The 24,674-nt window shown below is 39.6% G+C and overlaps 2 protein-coding genes across 2 annotated transcripts; both read right to left on the bottom strand.

The window, feature by feature from the left end:
- Positions 1-2,317: 2,317 nt before the first annotated feature.
- LOC124461746 (secreted RxLR effector protein 161-like) lies at positions 2,318-3,037 on the bottom strand (the record flags this gene model as incomplete). The annotated part of the gene is made up of 1 exon (XM_047013214.1): positions 2,318-3,037. A coding segment is annotated over exon 1 (720 nt), but the record flags the coding sequence as incomplete, so codon positions are not given.
- Positions 3,038-13,398: 10,361 nt separating this feature from the next.
- LOC124461745 lies at positions 13,399-22,067 on the bottom strand. Its single transcript, XM_047013213.1, has 2 exons — positions 21,395-22,067; positions 13,399-13,589 (listed from the first exon to the last, which is right to left on the bottom strand). Exons 1-2 carry the CDS (start codon positions 22,065-22,067, stop codon positions 13,399-13,401), a joined length of 864 nt encoding a protein of 287 aa, XP_046869169.1.
- Positions 22,068-24,674: the final 2,607 nt, after the last annotated feature.

Below are 24,674 nucleotides of genomic sequence, written 5' to 3'. Positions count from 1 at the left end.
AGCTCGATCGAGATGATCAGCTTAAATTATTACGATCAAAGTTACGAGAAAACTTGAAAAGTGCATATGAACAACAAGCCCAGCAATATAATTTAAGAACCAGACCTATCTGTTTCAAAGTTGGTCAGGAAGGTTTTAGAAGGAATTTTGTTCAAAGCAATTTTAGTAAAGGAATTAATGCGAAACTTTGCCCGGCGTTTCTTAAAGCTCGTGTTCGTGAAAAACAAGGGAATTCATACTATATTCTAGAAGATTTACAAGGGAAATTAGTAGGAACTTTCCATGCTAAGGATATTCGTCAATAAATATTGTAATATCACAGACTTTCACATTTCTGTTGAATTCGAGACGTTGAATAAACTACGAATTAAACAGTGGTGTAATGTACAGGAATTTCAGTTATTTTAAAATTCAAGTGATTTCGCTTATTTAGTATTTTTGTTGTTGTTATCGATATTTGCTAAAGTGGTGAGAATCGAAATGTAGGTAACCAGCTGGAAAAAGAATGAACTAAGTGGCAACGCCACACAGCTGATCGGTTTGTTTTGCATTGCTTTACATTATTTTTCTATAAATGGAGTTTGGATAAAACAATAAGAAAATAAGCAAAAGAGACTTATTGAACAGAGTGGTTTTTGGAAAAGTGTTCTTTCTTTTCTCCACGTGAATTCCAACTGATCGGACGTATTGGTCCAAAGTTTTAAATAACCCAATAGGGGAGTGTATCATAACCCCTACGCGTGTGCGAAAATAAAAGTTTATGTGTGTGTATGTGTTCAAGAGATTAATGTAAGTTAATTTCATTGCAATAATTCTCGAATTATTGTACATTTAACTTATGCATTTTTTCTTTAACAGCATCGGAAATAGTTTCCATCAAGTATTGGCAATTTTTCTATTAATTCACCTTACTTGACATTTCTTTGAGACACCTGTCTTCGGCAGACTTGCCCCAGCAGTCTCAAAATTTTTGTGAGTGAACTGTTTGCGTCAGTCAACGGTTTGAACCGACGATCAATTGTGGAAATCCGAGAGTTAAATATATTTAACTTTTGCCTCGGATTGTGGTAAGGGTAAATAAAAGAGAAAATTACCAAAATAGTTTTGTGTCTTATACAGTGTTATTATAGATACGGCGTTAGCGAAGCAAAGTGAAATTCGAATGTTGCAACATTTATAATTGTCAACATTGCACTTTCGCTTATCCTGTCTCTCATGTAATCCAGACCATACCAGCAGAACACGTGTAGGATTCTAAACCTAGAAGGATGTACAAAACCTAACCTTTTTCCCAATTGTAACCTAACCTAAAGCATGAAGTATGAACAGTAGAAAGAAGTATTCAATCTACCCTTTCTACGAACAAAACCTAACCTCACTCAACACGTTATATAAATGAGAAAAGCATTTTGGAATATTTTGAAGTATAACCAAGGCGTATACTTTGCCTAAGGAGATTTTTTATTCGTCTTCGGAACGGACGAAATAACCAGGATTAAGTGAAATGAGTCAAAATAAGGCTCCCCAGTAGTTTAGAATCATTTTAAGATAATTTTACATTGAATTTCCTTTTTTTTGTTTGTTGGCTAAATGGTTCAATTTTAAAGGAAATGGAATTCAATGGCAGTGTATATTTTCGTTAGTTAATAATTTTCATTTTTCAGAATTTGAGTATGCATGTAAATTTACAATGTAATATGATGCTTTAGCTCTATTTGGAATATGTAAACCTTCCTATTTTGAACAGCGACAACAACACAACGAAAGATCTTTCTGCGTGGGAAAAATTAACAAGCTGTAAGTGTATCAAAACCAATTTTCCTTATATTTTTATAAATTTATCTGATGAACTGAATTTATTCGGGTGAGCATTAGCATTTAATACATTGTCAAGACATATAAAAAATAGAAGAATTAGCATTTAATACATTGTCAATGGACATATATAGAGCAAAATATTTGTAGAGAGTGAATTTTGTGTGGATATTAGCGTAATCACGCCACATTGTTGAGGATCGAGTGGATTAAATTATAATTTTATCTTTATTAAGTGTCCATACACTTTCAAGGGCGGAAAAGGAAAAACAAAATATACAGAGTTACAAAGCATCTTCTATCGATAACCTACAAGCTTAGTACAATCGATATAACCAGGGATAAATACAGGGCTGCAAACAGAAACATATGGTATTTTCAACACCCTTCCTCAATATGATTCTGTGTGCCAATTACAATTACTTTCTTAGTTTAAATTCAATAACTTGACACAATGATTATGCTTTTGCTTAGACAAATTTTTCGTATATATATCAGCTACCATGTCCTTAGTTGATATATAGTCCAGATCAATCTCGCCTCTTGTAACAACTTCTCGAACGAAATGATGTCTGATGTCAATGTGTTTCGATCGAGCATGAAACACAGGATTCTTGGCCAGAGATTGAGCACTCAAATTGTCTCCAAACAATTTCGTAGATGTCCCAGCGTCTCCACATCCAATCTCGATCAACAATCGCCTCAAATGCAAAGCCTCTTTCGCCGCTGAAGACATAGCCATGTATTCCGCCTCTGTGCTGCTCAACACCACACTGCATTGTTTTTCTGACTTCCAGGAAATAGGGCCACCTGCCAAGAAAAACACGTACCCTGTGTACGATTTGCGGTTGCTCACATCACCGCCCCAATCTGCGTCAGCGTATCCCGTAAGAGCATCTCCACACGATCGGTAGTGCAACTTAAGATCCTTCGTTGCCGCCAAATACCTCATAACATGCTTAACTGCTGCAACATGTTCACTGTGAGGTTCCTTATTCCTTTGCGCTAATTTGATAACTGAATGGTAGATATCAGGTCTTGATGTTAATGCAAGCCACATCAACTCTCCGATTGCTGACTGATACATTGTCACATCCTGTATGACACATTTCTCGTCACTGCACGCCACTTGGAAACCAGCATCCAATGGAGTAGCAACTGCTCGACACACTTCCATACTATGTCTTTGAAGCATGCCTTTTATGTACTGAGCCTGATTCATCACGATACTGCCTGTATCACCATTCCGGTCTACTTGCATGCCCAAAAATTCTCGTAACGGACCCTAATCGACGCATTCGAATTTCATCGCAATCTTTGCCTTGATTGCGATCATGTCATCCATCTTTTGGCAAGCTATAAGTAAATCATCTACATATATTAGTACCAAACAAAGTCTACCTTTTATATCCTGTTGATAAAGGCACGGCTCGTTCTTGGAAGAAGTGAATCCAAGATCACATAGTGCTGCATTCAACTTGGCATTCCACTCCCTTCCTGCTTGTTTCAATCCATATATAGCTTTATTCAGCCTCAACACCTGTTGTGAATTTGCCTTATCCATAATCCCTGAGGCTGCCTCATATAGACGACTTCGTTTAGGTCACTGTTAAGATAGGCTGTGCACACATCCATTTGGTGCAGATATAGTTTCAGCTCCGCTGCTATAGCCAAAACTAGCCGTATCGTTTCGTAACGACACACTGGTGAGAAGGTTTCGGTATAATCGACGCCGTATATCTGTGAGCACCCTTTAGCCACCAATCGAGACTTATACCGCTCCACGCTTCCATCGCCACTCCGTTTGATAGTATATACCCACTTTGAACCAATCGCTTTTTGTCCCTTGGATAAATCTACCAGTGTCCATGTCTTATTTGCCAACAGAGCCTCATATTCCTTATCCATAGCAGTCTTCCAAAATGAAGATTGCTTACCTTGCATCGCATCATCAAATGTCTGTGGCATATCCAGTTCCTTTACATGTAACTTGTTCACACGATTGTATATTTTCTTGGGACGTCCTGGCTTACCGGTGCGAATCAAACGTGGCCTTCCAGGACCGATCTGTCCTTCCTGCCGTATCTCTTGTTCTAGTTCTTGTTCTTCCGCTTGGCCAGATTCATCATCGCTCTGCCCTGAACTCTCATCATCGAAGTCTTCAGCGCTAACAAATTCCTCATTTTCCAGATCATGTTTACTTGATTCGTCCCACCGTTCTCGTTTTCTTTGTCATACAACCTGTATGCTTTTGACACCAGTCAATATCCTACGAGTCGATATTCTTTGCCCTTGGCCTGAAACTTGCTTTGTCGTGTCTTATCCAATGCAACTGCTATCGATCCAAAAATGGGCATACCCTGCATATTGGGTTTCCTTCCAGTCCATGCCTCATAAGGTGTCATACCAACTAAAGCTGCTGCTTTTGGTATCTGTTTCGAATGTAACACGCTGTCATTATTGCCTCTGCCCAGAGAAACTCCTGCATATCCGCATGTACAAGCAAACATCTAGCCATCTCGACTAGCGTCCGGTTTGCTTGTTCAGCCACTCCATTCTTTGACTATATGAACGTCACTACCCAATTCATATCTTTAATACCATCAAACGCTGTGATAATTCTCCGTTTCACTTCTTATTGCTTTCAATTTTTGGACAGTCTGTCTTTCAGCCATCTCTTTAAATTCCACGAATTTCTCGAATACTTCATCCTTCGATTTTAGACAATAAGCAAATATTCGTCTCGACATGTCGTCTATGAATGTCAAGAAATATGAAGAACCGCCTAGAGAACGTTACTTAAAAGGTCCACATGCATCGGTATGTACCAATTCCAAAAGATGCTGAGCTCTATGTTCAGACGCTGACGGGAAAGGTTGAGTATGAATCTTGCTTCTCATACAAGTCACACATGGCATCTTCTCGGAAAAATCCACATTTTCCATGCCAGTCACCATCCTGCGTTTAACAATATTCATCAGACTTGAATAATTCAAATGACCATACCTGTAGTGCCAATCTTCTGCACTTATTTGTTTCGCTCCAAAGCATCGATTGCCCGTCTCCTTAAACACAAAGAGCTTTCCTTGTCTCTCTGCTATTAGCACCAACCGTCGCTGAATTTTTGTCGAAAGTCACAGTGCATCGCCTATCGACTGCTCGATCAACCGACATAAAATTCGTCTCCAACCCTGGTAAGTGCAAAACATTCTCCAATTTCAGCTCACAAAATCCTGTTTGTACAAGCACGTCACCTCTGCCAACTGCTTTTATGACGTGGTTGTTGGCCAATACAACATCTTCCTCATGTGCAACATAATTCACAAACATACTGCGCCTGCCACATAAATGAGCCGTTGCTCCCGAATCCACACACCAGCTCGAAGCATCTAGATTTCCTGCCTGTGCCGCAGCTAGAGTAGTGTACGATCGATGTTGTGATTGCCGATTTTCCTTTGTCTTTTCTTGAAGCTTTGGGCAGTCCCTCTTATAGTGACCTCGTTGCCCACAACTGTAGCACTCTATATCCACCAGAGACCTCTTCTTACGAGTTGGATTTTTTCGCACATTTGCCTGGTATGCCCGTTGCTCTTCTGGGGTTGACATTCTCTCGTTACTCCTGCGATCTCCTTCTTCCAGCAACTTAATCCTTAGACTGTCCAAAGAAGGAAGACTATCACGAGTCTCCATCGCAATAACGAAGTTTTCGTATTCCTTTGGCAAACTTGAAAGTAATATGATCACCGCTAGTTCGTCTTCTAGCTTAATATTCACTTCAGCAAGTTTGTCCTTTGTAGAGAAGAACATATTGAGATAGTCGCTCATCTTGTCCTCTTTCAGCTGCAACCCAAGCAACTTTTTATATAGCGACACCCTCCGGACGGGTCCGCTTGGCTCGTATGTTTCCTTGAGCTTATCCCATGCTTCCTTTGCTGTAGCACAATTCTTGAGGTAAACCAACTGAGACGGTCTTACACTCAGCGTTATCGTCGCCAACGCTTTTTGATTCTGTGCATCCCACGCAGCAACCGCATTCGCTTCCGTAGGCCTCGTCATGCCTATGGAGTTCCATAATTCCGCATGGTTCAACACGCTGCGCATTTGAACGGACCAGGAATCATAATTCCCCTCCTCCAACTTTTCTATTTGGTAAAAAGAACTCATATTTTACCACGCGCCTTATGCCGTGTGTCTTTCCGCACAATTACTTTTCGCCAGCCGCGAAATATCTACTTAAACTTTTAACACAAATCCTCCTGCCCACACTCGCGTGTATCTGGGCCCATAACCTGTTGAGGATCTAGTGGATTGGGTTAAATTATAATTTTATCTTTATTAAGTGTCCATACACTTTCAAGGGCGGAAAAGGAAAAACAAAATATACAGAGTTACAAAGCATCTTCTATCGATAACCTACAAGCTTAGTACAATCGATATAACCAGTGATAAATACAGGGCTGCAAACAGAAACATATGGTATTTTCAACACACATATTTCTTTTTTTTCTTTTTTAATTTTTTTTGAACTAATGTAAAAAGTTTAATTATAGTAAAGTTAGGAAATCATGAATATTAAGTAGTAGAGTAATCATTAGTAATAAGAACCAATATGCAACATTTGCAACCTATATAATCGGAATTGTACCGAGATTCAGCTATTTAGCTAAATATTGTTTTGAAAATGAAGAATTTTTGTAGATCAAATTGATCGAACCTATAGCAAGACGATGCTAATTATTTTGAATGTTTGATTAGGCTCATGGTAGGGTGGGTACAGACGCGGAGCGCAATTATCATCTATAGCGCCTGCAAGAAGTGATGTCCGTAACTCTTTTGTATTCTCCTCTAATAAAAATCCAGGCAAGGGATTCGGTTAATATGGATAGCCGACATACATAAAATACGCTGTGAAAATACTAGCTATGACGTTCACAAAGAACCCCCCCACAGGCTGTTTTTGCTAGTCGTTTATGAATCCCATTGAGCAGTCATATGCATACTGAACATCTTCTCTAAAGTCTATTACAAGCGTTCTCAATATAATTCAAGTGGTTCGGGTAACTCTAGTTGGAAATCGAGGTATAGTCCTGGTGGAACAGCGGGAGTAGGTTTATCCGTTCTACCTCCATTTTATTGAGCAAAAGGATCGCAGTGTCACTAACCTTTGTGTTTTGCTGACCTATGTCGACAGTTACAGGGTGTAAAACAGGAGTGTTAGACTGGTACTTTATTTTATTGATATATATGTGTAGTTCTCTTAGCTATTAAATAAAGATATTAAATAAATCCCATACGGTATGATATATTTTCATATGATATGAAAAATTTTAAATGTTGAGTAAATTTTTTTTTTTCATATCTTACATATTGTCACTCATCGAAGTCGGTCGTGTTTTTTTTGCGCTCTCGCTTAATTTTTGTCTTCCATTCTTTCGTGAAGCTAATTTATAATATTCAATTTAAATTCATTGCCTTACTAATTCTTAATAAGTCGCTATACTAATCGCGAAGTTTGCGTTAAATTTACAAACATTTATATAAATTTATTATCAAAACTGTAACAAACGCAAATATAATTTTGTTGTTGCGCTGCTTAGTTTTTGATTTCGTTCTATTTTTTGCTCCCACCCGCGCTCTCAATTTACAGTTCATAGTTTGTTTTTGTTTGTGTGGTGTTGGCCGCTCGCGGCCGTTATCTTCGCGCTGGTGACAAGTTTTTGTTGTTGTGTGTTTTAATACTAATATTCTCTCTTATTGTTTTCTCTTTCTAATTTTGCATATTGCAGTTAGCTTTTGCCTTGGTTTGTATACGTCTCTCTTAACATATATATACATTTTTCCCTTTTTATTTACATATTGATTTATAATTTGTTTTTGTATAAATCAATTATTTAATAATGTCTGTCTGTTGCAAATATAATTGCAATAATTCCAGCAAGACCAGTGAAGACTTTCTTTACTGTTGGCTGTGTGACAATGTAATGCACTTTAAATATGCTGGTTACACAGTCATGGTGCGGGATAGTATTGCACAGGGTGGCGGCCTTAAATGGGGCTGTGATTCGTGTCGTGGCTTGGAGCTCGAGATGCGAAGTTTTATGAAACGGACTGGGAATGCATTTAAAACCCTGTCAGCTGGCGTTCATAAGCTCCAAGAGGAGCTTTTGGCGATGCAGGTTCAATTCAGAAGTTCTAAACTTTTGATTGAATCTCCGACGCGAAAGAGGGCCAGGTTTCAGGGCGCGTTCCTCAGTCCGTCGGCACATTCGTCTCTACCAGTTCCGGCTTTCGACATTGACCCTATGTCACCAAATGCACAGCAGCTGATAGCAGCGTTTAGGAGTCCGGCTTTGGCAGGTGTGGAGTCTCTTCCCATTTCCCCTGGAGACAGTAACCCACCTACTAACACGATATCGGTTGTAGTTTCCGAACCGTCCGGGCAAACATCCGTTTCCAGGAATATTGCCAATAAAGTAGTTACAAGAGGAGCTAGTAAAGTGCTGGCTGCTGCTGCGTCTGCTGTAGCCGCTACTGCTGTGCCTAGTATTCCTAGTTCCCTTGTTGTAGTTCCACCCAAAAAGCAAATTTTTATTTCGAGGCTTGATCCCAATACTACTTCTGAAGAAGGGCAAAGTTCAAGCACCAAACATTGCTGTGGAAAAGTTCCGTTTTTCATATACTCGGGACATTTCGTCCTTTAAAATAGGTGTCTCCCCAGATCTTTTTGGCCAAATATGTCATAAAGATTTTTGGCCGGAACACCTTGTTGTAAAAGAGTATACAATAAAAAAGAAGAATCGGCCTCCGATTAGCTTGCTACCTGCCTCTGTGAATAACGTTCCTTCCGGCTCGTCTGCACCTGTTGGCGAGTCAAAAATCTAATTTCGCCCCTAACTCTGGCCTATCAGAACGTACAGGGACTAAATACTAAACTGTCTAAACTCTATGTAGATAGTCTAGCTTTTGACTTTCCTATTCTTGCCTTAACTGAGACTTGGCTGAAGCCTGATATTGCCGATGCTTCAATTTTCCCCTCAAAATATTTAATATATAGACATGATCGGACTATCCGTAATGGTGGTGGCGTTTTGATCTCTGTTGACTCGGCGTTCTCGTCTGAAATTGTCCAGTCCTCCAATCAGGAGATTGAATTTGTTTGTGTTAAAATTTCGTTTAATTCTTTTTCTGTCTATATTACTTGTTCGTATATTCCACCACAGTCCGACTTGGCAGTATACACTCACCATTTGGAAGCTATTTAACTTATTTCCTCATATCTCTCTGACAAAGACTTGCTCGTTGTTCTGGGAGATTTCAATTTACCTGAGATTGCCTGGACCCTTTCATTTGACTCTTTATTACTGTTGCCCTCCTTGTCACATTGTTTCATAGATGGTCTGCTTGAGTAGTCCCTAACTCAAATAAATCGTGTCCGGAATAGTCGTAACAGATCACTAGATCTGGTATTTGTGTTGGATTCTTCCAACTGCGATGTTTGCAGGACTGATCCCTTAGTTATCCCCGAAGACAACTTTCATCCAACTCTGGATATAACCATTGACCTTCCTTTTGGTGTTATGTCTCGACATAATAACTCGATGTCTCCAACCCGATGTTTTCGCAAGACAAACTTTACTAAACTTAAAAAACTCTTGTTAACTAATGATTGGACATATCTGTATACTTGCACTGATATGGACTCCGCCATTTCTGTCTTCTATAAAACTCTTGAGTCGTTCTTTGATGTTTGTGTCCCGCGTGTGACTCTAGGATGGTCTGATAGACCTCCTTGGTTCTCACGTGAGTTATGTAACTTGAAGAAAGTAAAATCGAGATGTTATAAAAGATTTAAAAAATCCGGTAAAGCATCGGATTTTTCCCTATATGTAGTTGCTCGATCAAATTTTATGGTGCTGAATTCACATTGCTATAAGGATTATTTTCAGCGATGTAAACTCAGGTTTTCTCGCGATCCTAAGCAATCTTATAAATTTGTAAATGTTAAACGTAAGACATCAGTGCACCCGTCTTACTTGTCTTTCGAAAACAATAAAGCTGACAATGATCGGCAATTGCCGACATGTTTGCTGATTTTTTCAAAACAACTTATTCTCCTTCGATTTATCAAGCAAATCCTCCTTATCCTCATCACTTGCAATCGTCTAATTGCATTTTAGACCCTGTGTTTGATGAAAGTTCGGTTCTTAGCGTGGAATACCAGGCGTGGAATACCAGGCTGCGTATTAAGGTTTTGCGCGGAGGCCCTATGTAAGCCAATACTTAAGTTGTTTAAACTGTCCGTCACATCTTCCGCCTTCCCGCCTATCTGGAAGGAATCATATATTATTCCTCTTCATAAAAAGTGGAAGAAGTCCGAAGCCTCCAATTATAGGGGTATTTCTAAATTGTCTGCCATACCCAAAGCATTTGAGAAAATAATAACATCTCAATTGCAGCATTTTTGTAGCTCAATCATTTCGTCATCCCAACATGGGTTTAAAAAACGTAGATCGACAACTACTAACCTATTAGAATTTACATCTCACTCAATCAAAGGGTTTAAGACTGCCGTGCAAACAGACGTCATTTATACTGACTTCAGCAAGGCCTTTGACTCTGTTAATCATACTCTGCTTTTATATAAATTAAACGCACTTGGCATCCCCAGCCTTTTGCTAGATTGGATTCTTCAATATCTTTCTAAGCGTACACAAAAGGTCCTCTTTAAGTCTTCATTTTCTAAGACCATCCAAGTGACCTCTGGAGTACCTCATGGTAGTCATTTGGGTCCATTGCTATTCACTCTTTTTATAAATGATCTTTCATTGGTAGTGTCACATTCTCGGGTGCTTATGTACGCGGATGATGTCAAGCTTTAGCTCAGTTTTAAAGACATATTTACTTCTTGCCTACTTCAATCAGATCTTAATGATCTTCAGAGTTGGTGTGAAACAAACCTATTAAACCTTAACGGCTAAAGTTATGTCTTTTTATAGATGCACTCCATACTTAGCATCTTATTATCTTAACGACACTGCCTTAGAGCGGTTAGATATTATCAATGATTTAGGTGTTCTTATGGACCATAAATTAACTTTTAATCCTCATATTTTTGCTACAGTTAGTAAAGTTAAGAATGTTCCCGTAATCAGATCAGAAGCCTCTCTTTCCCTTGTGAAAACTTCTATTTTAGCACATTTAGCTCGTAATTAGCTGTAGTTAATCATATTTTTAATTGTTTGTCCGTTTTATTTGTATTTGTCCACACGATCGTGCCGTCCGATATGCGGCTGCGCCCCACGGTCGGTCGGTCGGGAGGTGGACAGCGCTCTGCTTGGGCTCGCGCGAAACAGCTTATGTCCTGGTGTCGTATGGGCCACTTGAACGTACTTCGCATTATACGCGTCAACGTCCAGACAATAAAAAAAAAAAAAAATATTAAATAAATCCCATACGTTATGATATAGTTTCAAATGATATGAGAAATTTTGAATGAGTAAATTTTTTTTTCATATAAATGGGCGATATTAAATAAATCCCATACTTTATGATATATATTTTCATATGATATGAGAAATTTTGAATGTTGAGTAAATTTTTTCTTTTCATATTAATGGGCGATATTAAATATATCCTTTACGTTATGATGTACATTTTCATATGATATGAGAAATTTTGAATGTTGAGTAATTTTTTTTTTTCATATAAATGGGCGATATTAAATAAATCCCATACGTTATGATATATATTTTCATATGATATGAAAAATTTTAAATGTTGAGTAAATTTTTTTTTTTTTCATATAAATTATGAAGATGACAGTTGGCACCGCCGTATTCATTTATTAAATCTATATACATATAACATTTTTTTTCTTTTGACCTTTTAATAGGTACAGTAGGAATGTCATAAAAAATATATATTGCGTCACTAAATAAATGACGATTCATTTGGCTACATTATGACGATCACAGTTGGAACCGTCGTTTTCGTTCTTTTAAGTTACATACATATAACATTATTTTTCCACCTTTTAATATAGACAGTAGGAATTTCTTTAAATATATTTATTGTGTCTCTGAATAAATGACAATTCATTTGGTTACATTATGAAGATGGCAGTTGGCAACGCCGTTTTCATTTATTAAAGTTATATACATATAACATTTTTTTCTTTTGACCTTTTAATAGGTACAGTAGGAATCTCTTTAAATATATATATTGAGTCACTAAATAAATGACGATTCATTTGGCTACATTATGACGATCACAGTTGGAACCGCCGTTTTCGTTCTTTTAAGTTATATACATATAACATTATTTTTCCACCTTTCAATATGGACATTATGAAGATGACAGTTGGTACCGCCGTTTTCATTTATTAAAGTTAAATATGTCGCATAATGGAAGTACTTTGGACACTGTACGTGTCTGTCACATTATGAATATAGTTTGACCACTGTGCTTGCCAGAGCAATCGTCTTTTTGGACAAGCGGATGCGAAGTCTCCATTTGAAATATTTGACAGTTGACCGGTCTTTTGATCCTTGTGTTGAACTTCCGTAGTGGCTTTTTCCATGAATTGGTGTCCTCTGCCGAGCACGACATTCAGCATATTTATGCCCAGACTTTCCACAATAGTTGTAGATGAGTCGTCATCTAGGTTCCGCTTCTTAAAAGTGTGTGTAGTTGTTGTTGCATTTTATTTCGGGTTTTAATATTGTTTGTAAAAACCCAGCGCGACAGTTTGTCATCAATTTGTGCCATGTGGACCAAAGCTAGTGAAACCGCGATTTCCTCCAGATCATTAGATTTAAATTTTGACATTATTAAGGTGACAATTCGGCTGCCATATTCGGTGTAGCTTTCTCCAGACTTTGGTCGCCCGTTCAAAATTTTTATCAGTATAGCCGCAGACGTTTCTATGCCAACAAAGTGTTGCACGAAGAGTTCTTTGAATTGTGGCCATGTAATGCCAGCAAAGCATATTTGGGACAGCCATTGTGATGAGCTTCCCTCTAGCGCCTTACTCAAAGTTGTCATCAGGATGCTTCCTTCGCTGCCAGCTGTGCCATCTGCTCCAGCTCCCTCAGGATTAAATTTTGGCAGAGTTACATGTTTTCCCTTTTCATCAGTTGCCGGAGCCCTTGGTGTTGTTTTGCATTTGTAAAGCTGCCAATTATGCATCGGTGGTATTTGTAGGCAAAGCAGATCCCACTTCTGATGTCGCAGGGTCGTTTAGTTCTATCTGCTGGTCTGCCATATTGTTTCAGAAACTTTTAGAGTGAAGTGAATTCCAACCGACGCATACAATTGTCCGAACGCAACTGAATCGCATTCTTCGATCACGCATCGATCTACTTCTTTTTAGACGCCAAGCTGGACTGCACTTGGCGACAGCGCGAAAACGCCGTCGCCTAACTCATACGGTACCTAGGCGCCAGTCATATTCTTCGCTATAGTCAAATTCTTCTGGGCATAAATATGCTGAATGTCGTGCTCGGCAGAGGACACCAATTCATAGAAAAAGCCACTAAGGAAGTTCAACACAAGGATCAAAAGACAGGTCAACTATCAAATGTTTCAAATGCGACGAGCTTGGACACTTCGCATCCGCTTGTCCAAAAGGACGATCACGAGGAAACGACCGAGTAATTGAGAAACGTGTAGACATCTGTACTGTAGCTCCGCCATCAGGAGCAGTTCAACCGGTGAGTCCGTTCCATTTTGTTTCGACTCTGGAGCTGAATGCTCCTTGGTTAAGGAAAGCGTCGCTGATAAGTTTAGTGGTAAAAGAATTAATAACATTGTAAAGTTAAACGGTATAAGCAATGATTCAATATGTAGCACTCAACAACTATTATGTAATATAAGTATTGATCAATGTTATTTCGAGATTTTGTTACATGTTATTATGGACAAGTATTTGAAACATGACGTACTAATTGGTCGTGAAATTTTTTGTCAGGGCTTTGGCGTAACTATGGACGCTGACAAATTTCAACTTTACAAAACCAAAAGAGTAGAAGCGTTAATAATTTCCAATTATGAAAATGTCATAGAATCGAATAGTGAACTTGATGATCACGATAAGGCAGCCTTGATAAATATTTTAAAATATTATTCAGATTGGTTTATTGATGGAATACCAAAGACTAGGGTCACCACAGGGCATTTGGAAATTAGACTAATAGATCAGCAAAAGACAGTACAACGGCCGCCATATAGCCTTAGTGAAGAAGAGAAAAACAAAGTGCGGGGTAAAGTTGACGAATTATTAAAGGCTCAAGTTATTCGCACAAGCTGTTCACCTTTCGCTAGTACCATGATGCTAGTTAAGAAGAAAAATGGCACCGATCGACTGTGTGTAGACTATCGCATGCTAAACGACAATACAGTTGCTGACAAATACCCGTTGCCCCTCATCTCAGACCAAATTGCCAAATTGACTTCGGGGTGCTAAATATTTTTCGTGCATTGATATGGCAAGTGGTTTCTATCAAATTCCAGTTCACGAGGACTCAATCGAACGAACTGCATTTGTGACGCCAGAAGGTCAATACGAGTTCTTGACAATGCCGTTCGGTTTGAAGAACGCACCATCTGTGTTCCAGCGGGCGATAATGAAGGCCTTAGGAGCTTTAGCTTACACTTATGCAATCGTGTATATTGATGATGTTCTCATAATGACAGAAAGCAAAGAAGATGCGCTAGTTAGATTGCGGACAGTATGGGAGACATTGAGTAAGGCTGGATTTTCATTTAATGTCACCAAGTGCTCCTTTCTCACAACTAGAATAGAGTATCTTGGATCTGAATTAAGCAATGGAGAAATCGGGCCAAATTCACGAAAAATGCAAGCTTTAAATGGATTACCACCACCTCAAAATGTTTCACAGCTGAGACAATTTATTGGGTTGGCTTCTTATTTTCGGCAATTTGTGTTCAATTTTTCCCAAACCCTTTAACCTCTGTATCTTCTCACCTCTAAGAAACACCTCCAGAAAAACTGGAGACGTTAGCAGTAGTAAATGCTGTTAAACACTTCCGACATTATTTGCAGGGACGTAAATTTACAGTTTATACTAACTGTAATTTATTAAAGGCCAGCCGCACAAAGCTAGATTTAACACCGAGGGTGCATAGATGGTGGGCGTTTTTACAGGCATTTGATTTCGAAATAGAATATAGAAAAGGCGAGCGAATGGCGCATGTTGACTTTCTCTCTCGGAATCCAGTGCTTGAACAACCTAAAAGTCGGAATAAAATACCTGAATTACGAATCAATTTGACGGAGGTATCTGACAACTGGTTGGTTTCGGAACAACAGCGAGATTCCGAAATACTAGAAATAATTTTAAAGTTAAAAAGTAATGAGTTGCCAAGAAATATAGACAAAACCTACGAATTGCGAAAAGGAATAACATAGGAAAATACAGCGAAATAGTAAGACTAAATGTTTGCCGGTAATACCAAGAGCTTTTCGATGGGCCGTCATAAATCACGTCCATGAAGCTGTAATGCATCTGGGTTGGGAAAAGACACTCGACAAGGTCTATGGTTATTACTGGTTCGAAAATATGTCCAAATATGTGCGTAGGTTTGTAGAAAACTGCATCACATGTAAAGTATCTAAGCCACTTGTCGGAAAAGTGCAAGTCGAGCTGCATCCTATTCCAAAAATAGAAATACCATGGCATACGATACATATTGACATTATAGGCAAAATGAGTGGTAGAAATGATTTGAAGTAATATGTCATCGTTCTTATAGATGCTTTCACCAAGTTTGTTTATTTTTATCACACGCTAAATATAGATTCTGAAAGCTGCATTAAGGCTGTAAAAACAGCCGTATCTTTATTTGGTTTACCCACTCGAATTATAGCAGATCAAGGTCGTAGTTTCGCAAGTAAAAGTTTCCGCGAAGTCTGCTCATCTCAAAAAATTAATCTACATTTAATTGCTACGGGTGCCAGCAGAGCAAACGGCCAGGTAGAACGGGTCATGAGTACCCTGAAAGGTATGCTGACTGCTGTCGAAACCAGTCAGAGATCATGGCAGGATGCGTTGGCTGAAGTGCAGCTAGCAATGAAGTGCACGATTAATCGTGTGACTAAGTTTAGCCCTTTAGAATTATTAATTGGTAAGGAAGCTCGACCTTTTGGCTTGTTGCCGATAAACGAAGATAACAATGATGAAGTAGACAAAAAAAATTTGAGAAAGGAGGCTAAAAAAAACATGGAAACTCAAGCAAAATACGACAAAAATAGGTTTGACAAAAATAAAGCTAAAATAGTAAATTACAAAGTGGGTGATCACGTTTTGCCTAAAAACGAAGAACGTCATCAAACTAAGCTCGATCCTAAATTTAAAGACCATTTGAGATAATTGAAGCATTGGATGGAGACAGATATTTACAGTGTTTGCATTTGCTGCTACATAGCAGCAATTTCAATAAAAATATTGCTCTGCTCCCGCTACTGCTCTGATTTCGAAGGGCTACGTAGCATAGCAGAGAGCACAAAAGGAAAACGATTGCTCTTCTGCTCTGCTCCGTAGCATACATCGTCGGAGCACAGAGTAATAGCAAGAGCAAAAAATTTTCGATACGCTATTTGTAGTTGTAGCAATAGCACAAGCATTAAAAGCGAGATGAGAGCGGAGCAAACAAAATAAATTTTTGTGCTACTGCTACGGAGCATTTCCTTTTCTGTTGCTCTCGTAGCAATTTCGTAGTCGCTCTCGTAGCAACTTCGTAGTCGCTCTCATAGTAGATCTGTACTAGAGGTGGGCATGGGCCGAATGTTACATCCAACCCAGCCCATGGGCTAAAAATTTCACCCGCACCCGAAAGTTAAAAAAATCAGAGCAGTAGCGGGAGCAAAAAAAAAAACTCCGACGTAGCATAGCATTTTCAATCCCTGGATATTTACTAAAATATTTAACATGTAATCGAAAGTATAAGTATTCTCATAAATGTTTAAAAGCAATACCAAATAATCAGATACTCGATGAGTTATGTAAAGATAGAGACAGCACAATGGAAAATGCACCTGTTGCCCAATACGATAAATGAAGACCGCACCATAGCAGAAGAGACATGTTATGGGTCGTATGTGTAGAAGGAATTACACAAATGATAAGTTTATATGTATAGAGGGAATTACATAAATGATTAGTTAGTTGTGTGTAAAAGGAACTACACAAATTTGATTGGTTAAAAAAAAAAAAAAAAAAAAAAAAAAAAAGTTATGTTATATGTTATGATTTATTAGATTAAACTGATGTTACGAAAATGTAATTATGCTATGACAAGAATGAATTTAAAACTGATTTGAATTGTGTTACATGATGAATAAGAATATCGAATAAAAATGTATTGAAATACCCTTTGAATTCTGAAGCGTTGTCACTTATGTGGTTGAGTTAAGACAACACACGAGGACGTGTATTTTGTAAGGACGGCCGTGTCGCATAATGGACGTACTTTGGACACTGTACGTGTCTGTCACATTATGAATATAGTTTGACCACTGTGCTTGCCAGAGCAAGCTGTGCAATGAGTTTGGGATATTGGGAATGCTTCTTAGAATTTGACTATAGCGAAGAATATGACTGGCGCCTAGGTACCGTATGAGTGAGGCGACGGCGTTGTCGCGCTGTCGCCGAGTGTAGTCCAGCTTGGCGTCTAAAAAGAAGTAGATCGATGCGTGATCGAAGAATGCGAGTCAGTTGCGTTCGGACAATTGTATGCGTCGGTTGGAATTCACTTCACTCTAAAAGTTTCTGAAACAATATGGCAGACCAGCAGATAGAACTAAACGACCCTGCGACATATACATATAACATTATTTTTCCACCTTTCAATATGGACAGTAGGAATCTCTTTAAGTATATATATTGCGTCACTAAATAAATGACGATTCATTTGGCTACATCATGAAGATAACAGTCGGAAACGCCGTATTCGTTCTTTTAACTTATATATATATTAACGCGTCATTAAAATGATCCATTTTCTAATCGCGCAGCGAGTTTCGGTGGCCGAAGTCTAGCATAGAACTGACCTGCGTCGCACACTTATTCTTTTGTGCTTACCATCAAACCACGCTCGGCGACAGCGTCGTGGCCCTGCCTCTGCCCGCGCCGACACGGCCATTCTGACCATTACACGACCTCGTGCAATACTTCCAAAATATGCTTTGCGATATACATAAAATATTATTATTAACAAATTATAAAAATTTCAGTTTAACAAGGATAAGTTTTCTTACAAAACCGATACTAAACATTGACAAACGTAATCTTCAAATTCATTCATTATTATTATTATTTTTTTTTTTTCATTCTTAAACAAACATTTTAACATAATTCATATATTTTCATTACCATTAACTTAAAAAAATTTTAAACATCACATTTTATGCTCTACATGCCATGATCAAAACAACTGTTTTGCATTTGTGCTTGCATTTCATTTCTAGCCCTTCAGGCACCTGTGCTAACTGTTTCAACAGTTTAACTTTTATTATTTTGACTACTGTCTGTTTCAACAGTTTCACTTTCAACATTTTGACTACTGTCTGTTTCAACAGTTTCATTTCCAACATTTTGACTACTGTCTGTTTCAACAGGTTCATTTTCAACATTTTCATATTCAACTGGTACATAACCATCTGGCATTTTCCGCACATCGTCATGAGCATATTTATATTTCCTATTGTTTGTCAATGACCTCAGCACATACCTATTCCCGTCTAATAATTCGGTTACTTCAAAAGGGCCTCTAAACTTTGGGTCAAGCTTTGTTTGATGCCTCTCCTCATTTTTTAATAATACGAAATCGCCAACTTTGCATTCCACAACTCCAGCTTTGTTTTTATCAAATTGTGTCTTGCTATATGTTGCTGAAGCCGAAATATTTTGAGTTGCTTGAGCTAGTACTGCTGGCAAATCAGTCTCATCAACATGTCGCAGAGTGGAAGTAACCCCAATGGTCGAGCAACTTTACCAATAAATAATTCTAAAGGACTTGCCTTTGTCACTCGACTCACCGTACAGTTTAAGGCCAACTGGATTTCTCCCAATGCATCTTGCCAAGACCTGCTGCTAGTTTCGACTGCGGTTAATACATTTTTTAAAGTACCCATAGTGCGTTCAACCTGCCCATTTGCTCTGCTTGCACCGGTTGCAATCAAATGCAAATTTATCTTTTGTTGTGATATAGATATTGCCGCCGACACAGCATTTATGCAATTTTCAGCATCTATTTTAAGGGTGTGAGTTAACAAAACGAATTTAGTAAAGGCATCTACTTGAACGATGATATACTCTTTTTGATCAGACTTCCCACTCAACTTCCCACTTATATCTATGTGAATAGTATGCCAAGGTGTGCTTACTTTTGGTATTGGATGAAGACTAGCTTGAATTTTACCAGAAGAGGACTTTGACATTTTGCAGGTGATACAATTTTCAACAAATTTTTGAATATATTTGGACATATTATCGAACCAATAATAGTCATAGGCCTTGTCTAGCGTCTTTTCCCATCCTAAATGCATAATTGATTCATGAATTTGGTTTATCATGAACCATCTAAACACTCGAGGAACAATTGATAAGGATCTATAAAATATTCCTGCTCTCAACTCATAAGTTTTTGCAACGTCTATGGAAAGAGAATTGTCATTTAATTCTTTTACGATGCTAACTATTTCAGAATCTTGACGTTGTTCAGCCAAAAGCCAATTGCAGAAAATTTCTGCCAAGCAAACTCGTTTTTCAGAAGCTTTACAATTTGTGACCAGCAACTTAGTTGAAGGTAAATTTCTTGAAAAGAAATCAGCGTGAGCCATTCGTTTACCTTCTCTATACTGTAATTCAAACGTAAACGATTGTAAGTAAGCCCACCATCTTTGCGCCCTAGGAGACAGATCATGTTTAGTCCTTGATGCCTTAAGGGAATTACAGTCAGTGAAAACAACAAAATTTCTACCCAGTAAATAAGAGTCTCCAATTCGTAAGAATGATACCGAGACTCTGCAGGTGAAGCAGCTTTACTGAAATATTCAATGACATGCGACTTGTTGTTGATTTTATGTAACATGGTACCGTATCCACGAGAACTTGCATCAGTATGCAACTCTCGTCTTTTGCCTACCCGCGACTCTGTGATACGTGTTTTTGTTTTTGTGTTTTCATTTCTTTTTATTCTTTAGTTGTGAAGGTTTACTCTGCACATTAACCCTTGTGTCAGAACTGGTCAGTATATTCTTATACACAGATTTTTTTAACTTTAGAATTTTTATTTTTTATTTTTTTGTATTTCCTTTTGTACTTAAATTAAACTTTTGATAAAATGGTTGTCTGCTCAAAAATAATTGCATAGTTGCCACTAATGCGGTTGACTCCCATGATTATATTCTTTGTTGGTTGTGTGACAATGCGGTTCACGTTAAGTGTGCAGGTTACACAGGCAGAATCAAGGAGTCTATTGCTAAAGGTGGTGGCTTAAAATATGGATGTGATGCTTGCCGGGAGGTCGAGAATGAGATGCGCTCTTTCATGAGGCGGACTAGAGATAGTTTTGACACTTTAAGGGCAGGTTTTAATAAACTCCAAGCGGAGTTTACTGCGGTGGAGACTCAGTTCAGAAGTTTATCGCTTATGAATGAGTCTCCGAAACGTAAAAGGACCAGTCCTTGGGGTGTTTCTGTATCTGTAGATCCGCCAGCGTCTCTTATCGTCCCCGACCGGTCTCATGCACCGTCCACTCCTAATGTACAGCAATTGATATCGTTTAAGAGCCCGGTTGTGAATGCTATTAGTAATGAATTACCGGTATCACCTGGGAATGATCTCTTAAAAACGATGCCTATTGTAGTGTCCGATGTGTCTGGGCAATTACCCATTCCAATGGAAATTGCCGATAGTTCTAAAAGTATCGAGGGCCCCGTAAACAAGTTGACTGCTGCAGTGGGTGACTTGTCCAACGTTACTGCTGCGGCTGACGCTTCGGGACCGCGGCCTCTCGTTGGCATACCACCAAAGAAACATATATTTGTTTCTAGGCTAGACCCTGGTGTCACATCTGATGATGTAATAGCCTATATTCGGAAGAAAGTTAACGTCTCGAATATTGCGGTGGAGAAGTTTAAATTTTCTTATTCTCGGGACATTTCGTCCTTTAAAATTAGTGTTTCTGCCAATATCTTCGACACTATATGTCGAGAAGATTTTTGGCCTAAGCATATAATAGTTAAGGAATATACTGTAAAAAAGAAAAATCGGCAACCGATTTGCTTGCCTACAACAACAACTAATACTATTCCTGCCACATCAGCATCTGCTGGTGATTTGATCTAGCAGTGGACTGTACCTTAAAATTAAGTTGGATAACTTCACATTGTATTTCTTCGCTACTGAATCAGTTGAGTGCCAATTTATTACTAAACCAAACGAGAAAAAGCGCTGTCGCAGCAGCGCACAAATATATGTGTGTGTACAATGCTTATGTATGTGTCGATTCTTACAACTACATCTGACTTATCGATAAACGCAATCCGTTCCTGAACATCCCGGCCCGCCCTGAAACACAGTTTCTGAACGGGGCAATACCGCAACCTTGGTGATTGGCCGAGTTAATTCTCCCGAAGAGGTCTTGAGTCTAACCGCTCGAACCAATTGATCCTTGCCTGGGTAGGCTTCGAGAACCAGCGCCAGATGCCAGTGAGCTGGTGGGGTGTTCGATTCCTTTACAAGCACCACATCTCCCACTGCTATATTTGGTGTTGTAGTGGTCCACTTTGGACGCTGTTGCAATGTGGTAAGATACTCCTGATGCCATTGCTTCCAGAAACCTTGCATCATAGATTGGATACTTTGCCAGTACCCAAGTCGGCCCACGGGGATGTGGCCTAAGTCTGCCTCTGGTATAGTTGTGAGAGGCCTGCCGATCAAGAAATGTGCTGGCGACAAATAATTGATATCTGTGTCCGAGTTGTAGCACAAGGGTCGTGAGTTGACCACCGCACTGACTTGTGCAAGTAGAGTTCGCATCTGCTCGTAGGTGAGAGTAGATTTCCCAATGACTCGGCGAATATGCAGCTTTACGCATCTGACTGCAGATTCCCATTTTCCTCCCCAATGAGGAGCATGTGGTGGAATGAATACCCATTGAATGCCATCATTCGCCAGAGCATTCCTAACCTTTTCGATGTGTGGCTGAGATGCCAGCAGCTTCTGCATTTCATCAAGAGAGCGTTTAGCTCCAATGAAATTCGTTCCGTTGTCGCTATAGATTTTGTTGCACTTGCCACGCAAAGAGACGAAACGTCTTAGCGCGGCAAGAATGAGTCGGTGCTCAAGTCCGTTACAATTTCCAGATGGATTGCCGATGTGACCAGACAAACAAATAGGCATATGTAGCCCTTACCAATGCGCGGTTTGCGCCCCTTTCCATCCTTAAGAAGCATCGGACCAGCATAGTCACATCCAGTGTTTACAAATGGAAGTGCCTGAGTGACACGAATGCTGAGTAGATCAGCCATCCTTTGTTGTGATGTATGATGCCGCTGTCGAAAACAAGCCAAACAGTCGTGTGTGACTTTCCTTATCAAGTTCCTTGCGCCAAATATTCAGAATGTTTGACGTACCATAACAAAGAGTGATGAGACGCCAGGATGCAGGTTGACCCTGTGCTCGTATTCAAGTATCAGCTTGGTGATGCGATGAGATTTCGGTAGCAAAACTGGATGTTTCGCCTCTGTGGACAATTGCGAGTGGTGCAAGCGTCCTCCAACACTGAGTAGTCCGTCCTTGTCGATCATTGGCGAGAGTTTAGCCAGCTGAGATCGACTTCGCAATGGTTTATTTGCGAGTAGCAATTGATAGTCATCCTGAAAGCAGGTTTGCGCGTGGCGCAAGCATACAATGCGTGCCGCCGTGATTTCCTCAAACGTAAGACAGTTTGAGCCCTTGTCCCCAAATGGACCCTTCGTGCACCGTAGAAAGCGAAGGACATAGCCAACCGTGTGAACGAGCGTCAACCATGAAGATACTCGTTGAACAAGATGATCAAGTGGATGATCAGGAGCTACCTCTACTAATGCAGTCAGACAATTGCTTTTGACTTCCTTTTCTATGTTCTTTCTGAAATATTCAAACAGACTTGTGAGTTGTTTAACCTTACCAGAAACTGATCCGCGTCACGTATCCATGACGGGCCATTCCACCATAACTGAAAGTCCTTTAGGTCTGCAGCCATGAGACCTCTGGATGCGCAATCAGCTGGATTTGATTTGGAGTCCACATGACGCCAATAATGCCTTGGAATGGTGTCCAGAATTTCCGAAGTTCGGTTCCCAACAAATGTCTTTAGTCGAGAGGGTGCGTATGATAGCCAATAGAGAACGATTGTGGAATCGCACCATGCAAAAACCGTGACCTTTTGATGTCGAAGTGCCGCCTTTATCGAACGTATGAGTTGACTTAGGAGAAGTGCCGCGCAAAGCTCTAGGCGGGGCAGAGATTGCTGCTTTAGCGGAGCCACCCTAGACTTCGATGTAGAAATCGAGCCATCCTTGTTGATTACTCTGCTGTACACTACAGCAGCGTATGCCTTCGTAGATGCATCGGAGAATCCATGCAATTCAATGTTGTCGGTGTCGTTGACAACCAACCGGGGTATTTGAATGTGTTGTAGCATATCCAAATCTGCTCGCCATTTGAGCCAAGTATCCGCTAGTTGCTTAGGGAGTTTGTCATCCCATCCCAAATCGAGAAGCCATAATTGTTGAAAGAGTATTTTGAATTGGAACACAATTGGTGCCAAAAGCCCAAGTGGATCGAAGATCCGCGAGACATCCGATATAACTTGTCGTTTTGTACAATCGACATTTCCTTTTAGACCAACATTATAAGACAATGTATCAAGACCAGGTTGCCAGTAAAGTCCAAGAACCTTGACTGGAGATGATTGTGTAGAATCAGTTCCTTCTGTTGGTATGCGAGGTGTGTTTGATACCCATTTCCCAAGCTCCAAATTAGCACAGGACATAAGTTGAATAAGTTCCTTTCGATTTTGTATCAGTTCCTCCTCACTGTTTGACCCAGTGAGCACATCGTCGACATAAAAATCCTCTTGTAAGATTTTTGCAGCATTCGGGAATTCCTGCTGATGATCAGTAGCCAGTTGCTCTAATACCCTAACAGCCAGGAATGGTGCACATGAGGTGCCATAAGTGACGCCAGGCATAATAAGTGACGGTGCATAGTTGAAAGTGTTTGATTGGATCCGATGGCCTTTCTCTCCAGACAATTCTCTGGAAGTCGCGGTGTTTGTCATTCACCCAAATCTGCCGAAACATCTTGACTATGTCGGCTGAGAATACAAATTTATACATCCGAAAGCGCAAGCAGACAGCAAATAGATCGCGTTGAATGCTAGGCCCTGTAAAGAGATAATCGTTTAGTGATTTGCCTTTGGTGTCGCAAAATGATCCGTCGAAAACTACTCTCAGCTTCCGACCCAAAACCGGGTGATGTGGTAGATAAAACCGTTGTGCATTATTGACTTCATCTGGTGGCAGTTCGCGCATATGCCCCAAATCGAAGTATTCCCTCATAAAGTTGACATATTTTGCTCTTAGATGTGCATCTTGTTGTAGGCGTCGTTCCACCGATTGGAAACGATTAAGAGCTCCTTGTAGAGTATCCCCAAATTCAGGATTAGTGACCTTGAATGGAAGTTCCACGATGTACTTCCCCTTTTCATCTCGAGTGTGCGTAGCGAGAAAGTGTTTCTCCACCTGCTCATCATCAGGTTCCAATTTGGTTGTGGAACTGATGTCCTCT

Source organism: Drosophila willistoni, unplaced genomic scaffold (genome assembly GCF_018902025.1).
Source record: "Drosophila willistoni isolate 14030-0811.24 unplaced genomic scaffold, UCI_dwil_1.1 Seg619, whole genome shotgun sequence".
Taxonomy (NCBI): domain Eukaryota; kingdom Metazoa; phylum Arthropoda; class Insecta; order Diptera; family Drosophilidae; genus Drosophila; species Drosophila willistoni.
Note: the sequence above shows the minus strand (reverse complement) of the source record. Positions and strands in the feature narration are given on the sequence as shown.

Excerpts from the sequence above, each read along its gene's own strand:
- LOC124461745 (XM_047013213.1), bottom strand. The coding sequence starts at position 22,067 with ATGCAGAAGCTGCTGGCATCTCAGCCACACATCGAAAAGGTTAGGAAT. Across the intron at positions 13,590-21,394 it reads GTTTCAGGGCGGGCCGGGAT|CGACGCTTTCCTTAACCAAG; the intron begins GTTCAGGAACGG and ends TAAACTTATCAG.